This window comes from Gymnogyps californianus, chromosome Z (assembly GCF_018139145.2).
Source record: "Gymnogyps californianus isolate 813 chromosome Z, ASM1813914v2, whole genome shotgun sequence".
NCBI lineage: Eukaryota > Metazoa > Chordata > Aves > Accipitriformes > Cathartidae > Gymnogyps > Gymnogyps californianus.
In genome coordinates, this window is record NC_059500.1 from 482,658 (window position 1) to 500,730 (window position 18,073).

At 38.0% G+C, this 18,073-nt stretch overlaps 1 protein-coding gene across 1 annotated transcript; it reads right to left on the reverse strand.

Annotated features, from left to right (window-relative positions):
- Positions 1-248: 248 nt before the first annotated feature.
- On the reverse strand, positions 249-17,518 carry MELK (maternal embryonic leucine zipper kinase). Its single transcript, XM_050913097.1, has 12 exons — positions 17,430-17,518; positions 16,163-16,261; positions 13,219-13,287; positions 12,568-12,666; positions 11,594-11,680; positions 10,066-10,194; positions 7,414-7,551; positions 6,463-6,688; positions 4,616-4,709; positions 4,005-4,173; positions 1,799-1,902; positions 249-676 (listed from the first exon to the last, which is right to left on the reverse strand). Exons 2-12 carry the CDS (start codon positions 16,244-16,246, stop codon positions 499-501), a joined length of 1,377 nt encoding a protein of 458 aa, XP_050769054.1. The 5' UTR covers positions 16,247-16,261; positions 17,430-17,518; the 3' UTR covers positions 249-498.
- Positions 17,519-18,073: the final 555 nt, after the last annotated feature.

An 18,073-nucleotide genomic window follows, 5' to 3' on the forward strand; every position in this document is an offset into this window, starting at 1 on the left:
TCACATTTATTGAAGACAGTCCTATTTTGTACAACATTGAGCATATAGTGTAACTCTGGGAACCACAGCTGTGACTTAGTTAATGATCTCAATAAATCCTACTTAAGCAGAGACAAGAAGAGAATTATGCAAATGACTGTTTCTGTACCACATGTACTTGATAACTGAAGACATACCAAAATAAGCTTCAGCATACAAACACCAATACTTTCTTTAACCCACATACGTGAAAAATATGCAAGAGCGGGAAGAGCTCACAGAATTTTATTTCAGAAGAGTTGCAGTTGCAGAACATTTATTACAAACTGGATATTAAAGGAAACATACAGAAGGCACATATACAAAGAGGGATGGTTAAAAACCCAAGAAAGATGATAGATTTTTCAAATACAGCTGTGAACGTGACAAAGAATTACTTTTCTGAACAGACCTTTCTAAAACATTATGATTAAAGCCTCAGTACAAAACTGCTGCTTTCTCAGCACATGCATCAACCAGTCACACTCGGCAGCTAGATAAGATGTCTTCCATCAGTCTCTTGTAGACCCAGGCATCACCTTTAAGCCGTTGTCGCCGGATACCCACTACTTCGGATTTACTGAGTTTACACACTTCTAACTCAAACTCCATAGTTACTTTGCCAAAATCTGATCGCGTTTGACATTTCAGGATATAACTGTACAAAACAAAGGAAAAACAGGATAATCATTGAACTGTTTAATATTTGTTTTGCAATGCAATTTTGAATTAATAAAGGCACTTATCAGAAATTATCCCATCGCTATTCAGAATATTGGGAAACAACCCAGAATTTAGTGAACTGAGCGCTTTGAATACTTTAGTCCCAGAACACTATCATTATGCCCAAGTACCAACATGTAGCACCAACGTCCTACCCAGCCATAGGAACCACTGCTAGCCACAGACCCCATTCTCAGAGTGCAGAGCTGGAAGGATGGAGATGTTCCTGCATTTTTCCTAGACAAGTCTGCTCTCCTCTCTGCAAAGACACCGCTGCTGAGAGGCCGGTTACAGCTCAGCTGGTGTGAAAAGTGGAAAAACTGAATGTGAAGTTTAAATCATTACAATGGGAGAAGGTGTTTCTGTGCAATTCAGTATCCTTCCAGATTTTGAGCGTGGAAATGCATCAGAGGCTGAAGTACACTCTGACATTCTACAATGCCTATCATCTAAATATTCAAGAACTTTAGAAAAGGCATATTCATAAGTGAGCACAACATTTCTTTCATGCATTGGGAAATTAGGAAACAGACATTAAGCTTTGATGAGCACTAGGAACAAATCCTACTCTCAGTACCTTAGTCTTGTTAGTAAATCCTACAAATTAAAATAATCCCCACAAAGGTGTGTGGATTCTGTGTAGCTTTTAAAATATACTCACCTCTTGGCTAAATGCTAATATCTTTTAACTGCCAAGAATGAGAGTTAAAAGGTATCCACATTATCTCCCAAAATTGTCCGATTTGATCATGTGACTGTACCCTAACAAACCTCTTGTATTTACAATTTCACAAGAGAGACAAAATTCACATCAGCCTCTAGGAGCTACCTCACTATTACCGGTTCATATCTGTCAAAAGATACTTAAAATTGTTTTGCATTGTGTGGACAAGCTTTATTGCACACATTCATTTAGTGCTCTGTACACTTTCTATAAAATTATTGTATTTTACTATGTGGGGCTGAGAAAGTAAGTTTAAATACTTCGCTTTGTCAAGGATTGAAGTACTGACTATTTAGACAAATACAAGTTGAAGTCATCATATTTTACACTTACCCCTTCTGAACATATTCCACATGCTTCTTTGAAAGAACAGTGATTATTTCATTCAACAGTTGGTCTGGATTCAGTAGCTGAGTGGTGGTAACATTACAGTGTGCCTAAAAGTAGTCAACTCATTAGAAAAAAAAGTCAAGGAAAAAAAAATCTCTCTCCTAAAACTGAAGACATGACGAAAAGTTTTCATAAAGAAAGCTTTGGAACAGCTAACCATAGTGACAAATGCTTCAACTTCCCAATATTATCATAATTAAGACATTGTAGTAGCAACAGGAACAGTAAACAACAACTACTGGACAATTAATGTCAAAGCATGTCCAAACTATAATCCGTCATAAAATCCAAAATAGCAGTGATGGGCCAGGGCAGCACTGAGGCTATGAGAAGTCTTGTATGTAGCTAGAGGCGATTCCTGGAGAGGACTACAGAAAGACAGCCACACAGCTGTGCTTAGAGCACCCACCGCACACACCACAGCTGGGAGATTGCCCATAGTGCGTTGCCCAGCTGAGACTGAGCACTTCCGATACCAAGGAACAGGCATGGCACCATGTGGCTATTCTAGGACTAAAGCATCACCATGTTTAAAGAAAAAAGTTACTACTCATAAGTTTACTGTTACAGGGGTCTTATTTCACATCTAGTACTTCATATAATGGACTTGTCCGATAAATGACTTCTTGAACAACTTTCAGACACCCATATGTAACGAGAGAAAGTGTACGCCAACTGTAAGATGCCACAAACACTCTATCCAGCTTCTGAAGTCACACAAGCAGATGAGAGAAGACAAGATCATAAAATAGCTTGAGAAATGAGCATAGACTGAGGATGCAAAGCCAGAGTAAAATACTGGTTCTTACAGTTCTTATTCAGCCTAAAACATATGCAACTCCCTGCCATAACTGCTGTAACACTGTGAAATAAAGTTCTACCTTCCCCTATTGTACTCCAGTGTCCCTATAGGTGCATCAGTAATGTTGCATAGACTATGGACAAGGGAAACTGATGCAGAAGGATAAAATCTTTTAGAGACAGAAGATCTAGCTTTTGTCTCCAATTGCTCAGGTTCCTGAAATATTTGCACAGTCTGAACTCCTGTCTGATGAGCTGGTCAGGTTTGTAGCCCAACGTACGTCCTGAACTTGTAAGACTGCCACCTTGCCTCTGACAAGTGCCTCTTGGAAAAGCTTCCAACTGGAATATAGCAACTGAATTCCATTTACACAGGCTGCAAAACACAAAGTGGTCCTTTTACTGATAGACAGCTCTTACTGTACAGTAGGTGTGCTAAGAGCCACAGCTCCAGGAGCCAGTCAGCTGAAGGTACACATCACTTACTTCTATGGAACTCTTTATGCCTCAGTAACATCCGTGCCTCTTTCATGTTAATCATGTTTTTCAAACATGTCATCTACAGATTCAAGTATAAATTCGTCCTTGTGTAACTTTTGAAGTATATGAGTTGCTTTTGAATGATGTATACAATTCTGTTCACTACACTAGTATTATGCCAATGCCATTTGATGTGTATTCTACAAAGCTAATATTAACCTCTTGAGTCAGCTTTGGTCGGTACAAATTACTAATGTAATTTTAAAGTGCGGAACTGCTTTTTCTATGGCTACTTAAAGAAGAATAAGTAGCCAACTGGCTTGGATGCAGTGACATCAAAACTTTAAAAATCAAAATTTTGCTGTCAAATTCTTTCATAAGATGTAGTTATTTAGGGTTTAATTTTAATCTCAGGTTCTCAACATCTAAAAAACTATCTTGGAACAGACATATCACTCCTGGACTACAGAAACGTAATCCAGGAACGTTATCAAAATTCATTTACTTTTTTTCAGTGGGACAGCTAACAGTATCTCTATACAAATAACAGGATTAAAAATTTTCAGCTAGGGTTCCTTTAAAACCATCCTGCTTCCCTCACATTTGGTTTAGATGGGATATAAAAAGCAATGCCCAAACTCCTCCCTTGATTTGTTGGTGACTTGCCTGAGCCCAGACTAAACACGACATCTCTTGGCGATAACTGGGACATTACCATCTTAACAGAGATGCTCTAAGAGCAACTGCACTTTACTGTAGAATGCAGGCAAGTCAGATCACAGAAGTATTCACAAGACCATTTCTAAAGGTATTGGATGTTTTCGATAATTGTACTTCTTTTCATGTAAGATTTTTCCAGCAACCATACCTTAAGTTTCCTTGGACCATCTCTAGTGGATCGTTTCTTTTTGCTTGGCGTAAGCATTGTGATCACTTTATCTAGGCCTCTTTCAAGGCTTCCGAATATTTTGGCTTTTCTCTTCTTTTGGCTGCTATCCACATGAGCTAGGTTGAGATCTAATTCCACTGAGTGACACCTGTTACATGAACAAATTAATCAGTTATTTTCCTCAGTGTTTAGAAATTAGTTATTTCAGATATGTCACTAAAATATTACCAGACCTGACAGAATGAAGAAAACCAAAGCAAGTGCGGTGTATTATGAGTTTGTTTGAAAGTCAGTTGAGATTTAAACCCAGAGACGTATATAGAAACTGCAGCCCTCTAGAGAACTGGAATAAGAAGGAACTTACATTATGGAAAACAGGAATATATTCTGAAGATAATTGAGTTACATAGTTTTAAAACTTTTCTCTGCCTTCAGTGTTTTCTAGTGAATGTAGAAAGAGGTTTTAGGAAGGTTTTTACTAAGAGAATAGAAATAACAGCTTGCTGTTGTAACAAGGCTTCCTAGGCAGTACATGGATTAAGGTAGTCCTGCTCGAAATCAGAAGTGTACACAAATAACTGGACATTCACCTTCTTTCAGGAAGAACCTCAGCTGATGTCAATTCATCTGTATTTGTTGGGTTTGTGGGTTTCTTAATTGGGGTCACTGTAGTGAACTGGCTCTCTGAAAGAAAGCATACAAGCCAAAGCAGGTATGTTTTTGCACAAAGGATTTTCATTTCTTCAGCAAGGATTTCTCATGATTAATAATTTATTTCTAAACCCAGCCCCCTTTTCTATTTCAGGTCTGTATCTTCAGAATGATAAAATAAGTTTTTAATGTAATAACAATACTACCCCTAGTCTACAAAGAAAAACTGTGACTGATTTCCCCAGGGCTCCAGAAGTCAAGCCTTAGAGCGACCAATGCAGTTCCATATTAGAAATTTGGAAAGCAAGAGGATTAGAATTGCTTTCTTGCTCTGACACTGGTGCCAGAATAAATATAGAGCAATTCACTGTGTCGAACAGTTGCACTCTTCACCAAGCCATTTCCCTTATATGAAGGGTGTGAGTTTATACAGCCATGTTTAATAATACACATTACACAATAGCCTAAGAAGTTCTACTACCCACACATTGACGGAGTTCTGCAGAGCATGGTTTTGAACGTGCAGAAGCAAACATCAAGTGAAACAGTCAAATGAATTGTTACAGTTAAACCCAACTTCAATGTTCGAAGTTTCAGCTCTCTACAGAATTGCACCTGGCCCTCAACAATGATGATCTCAGTATTTCCAATGGATACTTCCACTTTTCTATCTCTAAGAAAGTATTAATACTACCTTTCCTGAATCCAAGATCTTTCAACAAAACAAAGAAAGAGCTTTTAATTGTTTAATCCTCAGAAACATCTCACTAGAATGAGCTGAAACAGTGTTTCTGCATTTCTCATTTCATGGGACCATGACCATGAAGTCAAACTTTAAAAGTTACTGCATACGATCTTAAGACAAAAATCAAACTCACAGAAACAACTAGTCTTTGTAGTGCACTTTCTTAAATCCTTTACAGAGGGTGTCATTGAACAGCAGTATGTCCAAGACCCCTTATAATTTGAATCAGCCTGCAAAGACTTACTGTTTCTGAACAATGTTCCTTAGCATCTGGAACAGAAGAGTCTCCTATAGTAAGGAGCCCTTGGCATTTGAAGGACAGAGTTAGCATTTACAGTATCAACACGAAAACTTTTATGTTAATGGTTGAAGGGAATGGTAACGTACATACAGGATCCATCATTTTTCATAAGAATGGACTAGACAGGCTGAGGACAGAAATTTCTGGTAACTCAGAAAAGCTGACAATTTAGACAGATGTCTGTGGTCTATCACATAACTAAGATGTATACATTCTTAACAGAAGTATTTTCACTGCCACACTAGACTGTTACTGTGGAAATGCTGATACACTACCATGAGAAATCCAAAAGTTAGATTTCTCTTAGAAGAAAGAATAAAAGCAGACCTGAGTAAAAGTATACCTTTACTTTCACTGAAGGTAATAAACTAAAAACAAGAGCGTTGAGGAAACTGTGTTCTCAGCCTTCATGGAAAAGTGGATGGAACCAGATGCAAGTTTTAGGAACACAGCACTTGGCTCCATGTCAGAGTGTGCCAAAAGGCATGCACATGTGATCCTGTAAGCAGCAATGACTTCTGTAATTAACATACAAGTAACATGCCCTGATGTATGTTTAAACTTCTTGCAGCACCTTACCAGATGTACTAGAAGAACCAGGCTGGTGAATATGGCTAAAAGAGTTAAGTCTTCCAGAAACAGATGTGTTGGATACACAAGTATTGCGTTCATATTTGAATTTACAATAATTCCTAAGCAACGTATATGTTCTAAATTTTCATTAGTTACATCCCACGTACCTTTGAAGGCAGGTGCCTGAAAGGGTATGGTTTGTACTTGCGTCTCAATCTGACTCTTCGCAAAAGGAGTCTTTGGAGCAGGAAGCGCAAAGGGCATTTCATTTCTTAAAGCTGACTCTGTATCAACATTCTCTTTGTTTTCATGCTTCTTTGATGCCACTTTTCTTGTCACTGGAATTGACAGCGTGAATTCCGTATCATCCAGTTGAGCATCATGCCTTGAATGCTACAAGAGATGTAACAGAAAAAGACATCCTTTGCTGTATTCTGATCACATTCAGGAATGTTACAGACAAGGAAATTCTAAAACTGAAGCAGGTTAAAAATACCATACAATGCTTGCCTATTGAGCAAAATAGTTAAAAACTCTTCAATACTTCCAATTCCCTCCATAACTTGCTAATAAACATCTCAAGTAATTTGTCATTTCTTTATCTGATCTTCTAAATTCTTCAGCCTGCACATTTAAGACTATTTCTCACCAGCTCATCTAAACACAGCTAAGAATTTTCATTTGGTTTAATTGTACAATTTTAATTGCTTCACTGGATTTTCTTGTCCAATACAGACAGGTTGAACTTCTTCAAAGACTTGTCCAGCTCTAGCCTAGCTCCGAGATCTTGTTTGCTGTACCTTATTGTTTTCCTGTAAGTTTTAAAATCCTCATTGCCTCATTTACTCATTCCCTAGGTGCTGTTTTTATGCAAATCAAATGTCAAAGCTCAAGTTTTCATCAAATGAATCATGACCTACAGCTAGAGGAAGCCACAATTTATGTTCAGCTATATATTTAAAACATTTCTTTACTCAGTTTGTAACTTCCCTTGGCCAGGGTCCACCAAACATTTAAATATGTAATAAGTCTTATGTACAATGAGAATAAGATTTTTTGAATTAAGAATAGTATATCTATTTATTCTTTAAAGGAACTAGTATTTATTCTTCAAACACCTGCTTTGTTCTGTGAGTATTTAGAATAAGTTCTTCTAACGGAGATTCTTCAAACAGTGAAGCTGCATCAGAAAATTCCATGGATCCAAATGTATGCAGCACTTCACTGCAGTCTTCATACGTCACAGTTTTTTCAGACTGAAAAGAAAGATTCAGTTGAGATTCCACTTCATGATTAAAAATAAGATTTCATCAGAAAAGTGTCGTTAAAATCTAAATCTTACTTCTTTCTAAGTTCCTAATTATGGTTAACAGCTAACGGAAGTTCCCATGCCAGTGATCTAAGTTTTATAATACAACTTTAATATTGTCATTCTGGATTTGTCATTTTATCAAAAGCAGATGTGAAATTATTCTCAAAGCACCATTACCAAGTCATCTTTCATGACCTGTGTCAAGAAGCGAAGTAACTCACAAAAAATACCTGCTTTTGCTTTCAAGACTTGGACCACAAGCTTTTTTTACCAAAAGCCAAATAATAAGCTGGAAAGAACCCAAGAAAAGAATGCAGTAAAGTCTGAAAGGGGGCCAGATAAAGGTAAACACATTACATTCAAAACATGTTTATGGAATCTGCAACAGTAGTTGAACTAGCATTGAGAACCCTTCATCTAATTGCTAGCCCCCCAAAAAGTTGTCATTTATTAAGTCATAGGATTCATTACTTCAGCCAAGATTGCTAACCTTCATGGCTCACACCACATACAATCAGATGTATATCATGGTATCCTTAGTTTCTAACACCTTTTGTTATTTTCAGGAAACTCTTCCCAAGGACTTGTTTCATACCACTTCAGTGAAATTGCATACAGTTATTTTAAATTATCACTCCTCAGCTAGAATGGATACCATTTTAGGAAGCTATGTTCTGCGGGCAGGTAAGTTTCTCTTGGCCTATGATCAAAGGCACCGCAATGATCAGATCTCTCATTACTACTGGAATAGAAACAGAGCTTCCTGGTAAGCTACCAGACCTACTATTATGACTTACTAAAAAGCCCTTACCAGAGAGCTGCTAGCTACAGCCAAGAAGCTAATAGCCCAATATTGTAGTTGAAATCATGTTCCATTACAATATGAATGCCTGAATAGGATTCCTTGGCTATCATATTCCAGACGAAATTCATACCATGGTGAATTTTTTTGGCATATCCTTCTACATCGAACTGCTTGAAATAAGGCAGTATTATGTACAAGTGTGTGCCACCAAATTCAGAAACTGGCTAAGTTAAGGTTCTGTTTGCTCGATTGTCTTCACATTAGACCTGCTCCAGCTAGAGAACTTTGCTAGTTGGGTATTTCAGCAAATTCAGTTGATATTCACTCACAGGATCTACATGCAGGTAAGTTAAATGTGTCCTGAGCGCTGTAGAAGGACTAATGGATTGTTGTGTGGTGCAGACATGATTTTCACAATCACCTGTGAAGGCATAATGCATATGTTAAATAGTAGCATTAGCCAGATCAATTTACCTAGCACATCACTAGAGATGAAGTAACTCCACAGCATCAGCGCTACTGAACCTAGAGAACCTCCACCTTAAAAATCACCTGAGTGTAGAAGACTAACCCACCATGATCATGGAAATCACATTATGCATATTCAGCAACACTTATGATTCATGATCTGTTATGCAGCACTGGTAATCTTAGAATTCTCATCTGCGTTTCAAAGTAGTTGTGTGAGTGAACTGAAATGATTTACATGAAATTGAATCAGATACCTACGAAAGTATTTATTCTGAGTGCTTGTCTCTATGCAGAGAATAGCACATTCAGATAGCTAGTTAACAATTTTACACAGATGTCTACAGTTCAAGGGGGAATAGCTAATAGGAAGTCTGCAATTTTACTGAATGCTTTTGAGTTTCTCAAACATGGATGAGTATCACCGGCATCACATATAGCTGCATGTTATATATGACATTGCAAGCCATTTAGCAACTTTAGACAAGTTCTGGAGCGCCCTATTTGCACTTTGCTACCAAACCACAGGAACAGAAATTACCGTAAGATACACGAAACTGCTTGGGAATTCAATTAATCAGAAAAGCATCAGCAACATGTTTCCTTTACTCAAAATAAACAGAATCCTCTCCAGGATTGTGTTCTAAACGGAAACAGAGGAGGAAGGAATGGGTCTCTCTGCTTTGACCATCAGCTCATGTAGTGTCCACGTCATCTCAAAGTAGGCTGCCCAGATGACATGCCAGGATGTTTCAGAAGACTTTCCTTACTAAGCCACATTAAATGCAACTAGCAAGGTACAAAAATATTTAGAGACAAATGTGAAAGAGTGCAGTAAGAAGTTATGCATCACAGAGGAAAATCTGGAATGATCACATAGGCCACACAATGGGGAATTTTAGTCCATTTCCATGAATTGCCAAGGGGAGATTCTGTGCAGTACTCATAACGTACCATGTCCTCCCAGATAGTTATTCCAGTAATGTCAATTCATAGAAGCAGCCCAGCTTGCTAAAACGTGTTAATGAGGAGACAGAACTGTTTAATGACCAAGGCTTTGGCTGACTGCACACATGGTCTGTCTTACTGATGTTTAGGGCACCAGCCTGTTTTCCCAGGCAGAGCTTTGTTAATGCAGAGCAGCATTTTAATCAGTACGTTGTCCTGTTGAATTCGAAAACTTACCTCGAGGCCTGCTGATTGTGTTGTACTGGCATGCCCTGTTAGACGTGGAGCCCTTAAGTGAACACACTTGCCCCGAGCCTTCTTGGATTGAAGCAAGAGATATGTTGCTGACATTTGGTCATATTTCCACTAGAGGGGGGGAAAAAAAAAAAAAAAAAAAGGACTATTTTAATCTCCTCTTTGGAAACATTGTAAGCACAAAGCAAGCTCAGCCTTCTGAAAATTTCTATGTTTCTGCAAGTTTTTCTACCAGATGTGCATCCCTAATGTTTGATCACCTAAGTGTAATTTCAGACTTCACTGTTAAAAGGGTTAAAACTGAAACCTAATTTCAGTTGATTCACATTATGTATTTGAGATCAAGAAACAGACTATGGTGGTTGTTCTTTGCAAGTTTGTAGTATGCCTACTAGCATGAAAACTAAATCTGGGGCCAGAATCTATCTACTGAAGTGAATGGCAAAGCTATTAATTCAGTTTAGCCAATATTTCAACCAGAGTCTCAATTTTTGGGAAGTCCCGCCCCATTTTTCCCCCACAAGCGGCACAAACTTTTTGCATGATTTTCAGCAACTCTGCTTGTGTGAGGAGCATGGGTACAATGCTTGACAGGTTTGCAGCGTAGTACAATTAGTTTGAATTAGTTATAAGGGATTAGAAGTCCTCCAGTAAAGGACCATGCAAATGCCACAAACCTATTTGGAAGGACTTTCCCCCGTGTAGACAGATTATTTCCTATAACTGAAGAACAAGTAGCATTAACTCCACAAATCCATCTTAAGTATCACACGCATTTTAAGTCTGTTTCTACTACAGTTATGTGGAAAACCTAACAGTTTTTCCAAAGCTAAGAACTGTGTCACTACTACCAAGAACAAAGAAGCAAAAAATTCCATTTCAAGGGAGAATTGTCAGATTCATGTAAAAGCTGGAGTACGCATGATGTTGTAAGTCTCTTCTACACCCTGCAATGTCATTGCTAACATTTGTACAATTCTTCTAGAAGTAGTCAGTTCAACTTTTGTCATTTGTATTCAAAAGTGACTAAACATACTCACTTTTTAAAAAAACCTGTGACTAGTAACTCAAAAAAATGTATTTTATAGTCAGTCGGGGTGACGCTCTGATATTTTTCTCTTACTCTTTTTTTCTCCCTCACTTATTGAGCCATTTCAAAGCAAAGAGTTAACCCAGCAAATGGCATCTGTTGTTCAAATATAAATTTCTGTAAGTCTATTTTGACTTTGAGAGATTCAGAAGGATTTTACCATGGTGGGAAATAACAGTAGGGTTTAGGAAACATCACAAGCACAATTAAAGGAAGAAAAGGAAAAAACCAAATTTGAACTTCAGAAGTGTAGTTATAAGCTACAGCTAGACTCTGGAGTCCTGCATGGGCTCCTTAAACCTGAACAGTATTAAAAATTTCACACTGGAGAATAAGTGAGCATTAGTCTGCTAATAGAGTAAGTTTATTTACTATATTATTGCGTTTAATTACTGTAAATTACTGATATATACTTCTTACCTCTGATATTAATTCCATCATACTCTCCTTGCTCTGTTTATGAAACACAGAAAGCTCTGTTATGCAGTCTTCATCAAGATGTCCCAGCTGCAAGAACATGATGGATATTGAAGCATGAGGCTTTCAAGTTGTCTCATAATCCATATCTGACTGTGACACTGTCATGAAACCTAGTGGGCTGAGTCAATAATCAACCATGATTTTAGACCTGGTATTTTAAATAGTTAGCATCCTAGGCAAATGTTGTAGGGAACAGACTGAAAAAGTCATACAACTTCAACAACTTCACAGTCTGGCCCCTCCGTGGTGAGAGGTTGTGAGTTCAAATAAGAAAGCCTGACAGCAGATGAGATTTCTACTAGAATGGAAGCTACATTTTCATCTCTCCATAAATATTCAAAGCTATCAGACACGCACATCTTTTCTAGACCCAGTTAGAACTGACACTGCAAGGATGGTAAAGCTGTTCTTTATCTAGAGAAACAGTGGCATCCAGTGGCCAATGGGAAGCATTGGCTGCAAACATGCAGGAAGTTCTCCTCAGTACTTACTACTGACAGCTAGATTATTTTATTTTCTTTTCCTCTCCATACTACCTTAGTCTCTCACACAAGTAAAACTAAGTGATAGAGACACAGGACGAACATACTTTCAATGAGGTAAAATTTCTAGTTAACTGGTCATTCACATGCGGAAATACTTCACATTTTGATGAGAAGTCAGTTATTTTACAAATTAGGAAAATTAGCAAATCAGCTGCAGAATACAATGAAAACACATTTGAAATTCCTCCTCAAGAGAAATCGAGAGAAAGTAATAACATTTTTGACAGCAAGAAGAATCAGAAAGGAAACACGGCCACCTCAAAGTTCATCTTTGGAGAAATGTCTTCACACCCCCATATTGTGAGGACAGCAGTAAGCCACTAAAGATTACATTAAACACTTTAGTATTCATCCAACAAGTGTACTTACCGGGTATTTACTTTGCCACTGAACAGCATCAGAATAACCTTGCATGAGCCAAGGATGACTTAATAGATGTTTAACTGTAATCCGCTTCTTTGAGTCCACCTAGTGGGCAACAAAAATCAAGCTGATAACTGAAATCGTTGGGAAGAACTGAAGAAACAATTTGTCTTCTCCTCCGAATTTTAGGGTGGCTAGAAGCTCAAATGGAAACCAACACTGTTTCATAGCTTCACCAAAAGGAAGGTCAAACACGTGAGCTGTGAAGAGCAGTTATAGAGCCTACAGTTACAATAAATGTTCCAGGAATATTTAAGCATTAGCTAGATTGCTTAGATGTAGCCCGAATGCATATTCAGTACGTATAGCTTCATTTATAAAACAGGTCTTATTTATATAGCACAATTAAGAACAACCAGATGCAGGCTGCTTGAAGACTGTTTAATCATTTAAACTTTGCTTAATTATTTCTATACCCAATCATTCTTCTCAAAGGATGTTCAGCAGAAGGCAGTATTAATCTTGTCTTCAAAAAATTGTGAGAATTAAACTTCTGGTTTAAACACTGAATATTTTTTTGAAGTATTTCATCACTGTAATGTTTTGACCTATGCAATAGTACCTTATAGACCTACTGAATAGAAGCAATACCTTTACCTGCAGCATTTGGTTAAGTAGCAGCGTACTTCTAGGAGAGAGCCACTTTGGAATACTGTATTTTCCTCCCTGCAAAAAAAAGAGGATTTAGAATGAACCTTGAACAGCTAGCTCAAAAGGAACTGCTAAATTACTTGGATGATATTTTGACATCTGTATTCGGTCAAAAAGGAAGAACAGCAGGCACATGCAAACTTAGGTTTAAGAATGACTTGAATTAATCTAACAGTAGTACTAAAACCCAGCTGTATTAGTAAGGAAAATGCTATGTTTGCATTATCAGCTGCAGTTTTCACCCACTCAGCTTGTGTGACATTTCCACCTCAGTCCACTTTTGCAGCTGACCTGCTCCTTATCTATTGCATTGTTTCATCATATCAACTTGATACTGAAGTTTTAGAAGTGCAAACATGTTGGAGCATGAATGACTGATATTAGCACTTTGAAATGTGAATATTCATTGAAATCACTACTTTTCAGACACTAAAAATAAACCATCCTCAACATTTAGCTATTCTTTTTTTGAATAGGTTACATCTAATGCTAGAGTTTCGATCTCTGCTCATACTGCAGACAGGAAAAAGGTTACAGAGAACAGGTAAGTTTCTTTCAATCAAATTTACTGGGGTTTTTAAAATTCTTGATTAGAAGAAAATTGAAAATGGCTTTCAGATTTGAGGTACAACAACAGTAGCTAAAAACCAAGCCAAATTCACCATCAACGATCATTTACTTCTCAATGAAAATGGGGAAAAAATAAATAAAAATCAGTAAACAGCCATTGTGAAATAACATAACTATCAATTTGTCATGGCAGTTTTCTTTCTACAAAGAAATGCCTCGATAACAAAACAGTTGGCATTACATACAACATACATTTCTAAGCAGAGTATGTACTGCTTTGACATCACAGATTAAAGAATTTAAGTTACATCTTTACAGACACTACTAACGAGCTATTCATAAATAGTTTGTAGGCTGTTTCACAGCACAGCTTTACTCTGAAACTAAGCCAAGTCAAGTAACACATGTAATCTGCACTTTGTTTTTAATATACTGCTACAGAACATGAGACAAGGAAAAACAAAATTAGCATCTACTTGACTGAGGGCAATGCTGGAAGGTAAATAGCTTGCAATAGCTACCACATGCTTAAGATTACACCAGAAATAAGTTAGGCTTTTTTACAGAAGTTACATTAATTGCTTGATTTTTCATTCAAAATGTAAAGGCATTTATTCAAGTATTCCCAAATAAAGAGATGTGGAACATTGCAGGGAAAGAAACATTGCATGTAAGTCATACGATCCTAATTAGATTCAAGCTGCAGATTATTACATTGACTTGGAACAATAGTTCTGAGTTGAGATTACAATAAATTTCAGCATCTATAATGTGGGAAACTAAATCCCACAATAGTGCATGAGCGTCCTTATTTCAAGCAATTTTCAGTTCACAACCACATAAAATTAAAACAGATTCAGAGTGGAAATAGCAAGCCTGCATCTTAACACCTGAGACATTATCAGTTTTCGACTGCACCCAGACTAAGTTTTAAAACTTAGTGTCAGTCCAACAACGCAGCTCCTAGTTCCTGTGCATGTTAGACAACTGTAACTATGCAGAAATCATCTTTGATGATCTTAAGATCTCCATTCCACATCTAAGCTCTTTGTTCACATTTCAACTATTGACAAGTTTAAGAGAATGAACACCTTAAGCAGTTAGATCATTTACCAGGTTCTGCATCTTGGTGTAATGACCAGCATAAAGGATTTTCTGTTGTCCTACAAAAGTATGCTTATAAATGGACAAGTTCTCAATGTATAGTAAAATTATGGGTAGACACCACAGTTCACACCACAAGCAGAGAGGGGAAAGGTAGCTCAAGTCTGATTGATGACCTAGTTGATTCCCCTTTACAGCGATTTTACTGAGAAATTGCAAGTGCTTCCTAACATTATCTGGACAACGCTCTTAGTTTTAGGTAGTCTTGCAAGGAGCAGGGAGTTGGACTCGATGATCCTTACGGGTCCCTTCCAACTTGAGATATTCTATCATTATGTAAGTAGGAAAGTCATATCATTTTAATGGTGACTCATCCGAATATCAACACCTTTACACAATCTCTTTGGATCAGTCAGTCATTGCTTCTCTTTTTTTTTTTTTTAAACTTCTTTACAACAACTCAGACTGAGCTTCCTACAGATCTTCTGTCAAGGCACTCAAGTCCACTCCAATTCCAGACTAAAAAGCCATGCCATTTGATGACCTAATCCTGCACTTTAGAGAGCTCCGATTGTTACGCACCCCGAAAAAAAATCTCCACTCGTTTACTGGAAGCTTTATCAACACAAGTTTTATGGCAGCTTGGAAGTGGTTGGTAGAGGTGTGTGCATGATGTGGAACAGTAGCTGTTTAGCTGCATCAGCAGGAGTTCACAGGGAAACAGAACTAATTACTGAATTCTAGTACTTACTGTTTATTCAACTTTTTCTGTTGATTACGGTGTCTTACATTTCCTCCTCATTTTGGAGGAGGAAAGCGTAATAGCACATGCAGAATCCTGCTTTTCCTCGACATGAGAATAGCTGACATTTAAAAACATTATTTTTGGTAAATCAGATGACATATTTGCAATACAGGGAGAAGCCAGATAAAGGCTTAGATACAAAAAATCCAGCCCACCAGCAAGACAATGCTTCTGAAGCTCAATTTCCTATCGTATTATAGGACCAAGCTAGAGTACTGCAAAGGCCGATCAGAGATGGAAACAAATCCACAGAATATTGATAGGAAAAGTAGCAAAGTGTAACAAAATTCAGCAGATACGCCTTTTTGCCCTAGGCACAGGTCAACAGGTTCTGCCATCAGAAAAGCAAAGGCATCTCATAATGCTTAGCAATGTCTGTTCCTAGTGTATTCCAGCACCATCGATACCTACCATTATCTTCCTGTAGACAGCCATGACATTGTCGTCATCAAAGGGGAGAAAGCCACACAGTAGAGCATACAGCAGTACTCCCATGCTCCAAATATCTGCCTAAAAAATAAAAGTGAGTGGAAGTTCACAAACCTGATCTATCTAAAATGGCTTAAAGACAGGTAACATTGTCCCCCTTTGGCAAAGCCCACATACAACCGTGAAAAGTAGGCTGCTTCATTCTGGACAGAAATCTTATATTCCAAGTGAAAGCACACAACCCAAATTCAATTTTCAATTCACTCAAGCTAGAGCACTAGTAAAACCAATATTCTCTCCTTAGGTCACCAAATTCCTGCATTACCTTCAATCTACAAGGATTTCACTGGCAAAAATGAAATCAAACTCATCACAAGGGATTTCGTACAGCAACGTATTACTGATTACAACAGCTGTCAGCACAGCTACAATCAGCTTTAAAGCCCTACTGCTTCTCTGTTTGTATAGGCACGACAAGGTCCATGTGCCTCATACCGCCTCATACTGTAATTCCCACTTAGACCATAAAGCAAAAGGAGGCTTGAAAAGCACTGGACTCCACGGAAAACAAAATAAAAAAAAGAAAGCAGGAGTTAGAGGCCAAGGACTGGTGCAAAGATATGTAGGAGGAAAAAAGACTGACTCCATCCAACAGCACAGCAATTTAGGAAGTCTGAGGGGATTGCAATTACAGCATTTTGGATGGATTGACAAAGGCAAGTAGCAGGTCCTAATGTTCTAGACATGGAATCAAAGCTGGATAAACGCCACATTTTTTCTCCTCTCAAATTTTACTATACTGCGCAGTACAAAGGGAGCAAGTTTTCACACATGAATTTCAAGCTAAAGACAGGCCTGGTAAAGCATACAAGATACTGAGACTGCACAAAAATTTGCAACAACAGTTGGATAATTAACAGAACAAATGGCTGCTTGAAAGAATGTGCAGTAGAAGGAAGGAGTTTAAGTCACTGTTTTGTAGGACACTAAAATATGGAGCAACAAATGGAGACAGCGAAGGATCAGTCAGAGATGAATTAGCCAGCTACATGATCTGTGGCCAAGAGCACTACGTGCTATTCCAGGCTGTGATTGTTGAGGCTAGTCACACAGCTTTTGAGAGCTACCTAGGCAATGTTATCCAGTGGTATTAGAGAGAGAAACACCAAGTGAGCATATCTGAACCTCACCACCTTTAAATACACGGCAGGGTTGGGGGGAAACCCTAACCCAAAACTGTGTTACGTACCTCTGAACCAATATATGCTTTGCCCTGAATCAGCTCTGGTGCTGCATAAGCTGGGCTTCCACAACATGTGTTCAGATGGTAATCAAGGCCACCCTAGAATAACACAGAAAACTGATCACACAGAAGCATTGGCTTTAACACAGCTTACGTCTTTTAGCAACAACATATTAAAGGCCTCAGAGGCTTCATTTTCCTCTGCTGTGCATGTACATTCACCTTATATTTTGCTTTGGTGTAATATATGGCTTCACTAGGCAAAAATTGTCTAAGATCATGAGTATCCTATAAACGTTCAGATCCCAAGCTGCTCATTCATCTGTTATCCTACCAGTCTTTTCCACAGCTCCTCCTCTGACAAGAATACTTCCCTTTGCAACTGCGAAAGAAGAGAGACGGAACTTGGGAAGAAGTGATCCAAGAGCTACTGGGCATGAGGCTAGCTGGTTATTTGTACCAACATTTAATGCAATAACTTCATGAAAATACTTCCTTATTAAAACCATGTTATTACTTTGCCTGGTCTTTGTTCTAAGCAGATCAGAATAAGATGACATTATACCAGCAAGATGATAGTCTAATAGTCCTGATTGCCTGCAAGATGCTCTAACTTGAGTCAAGTAAAACAATCTGAGGACAAGTAACTG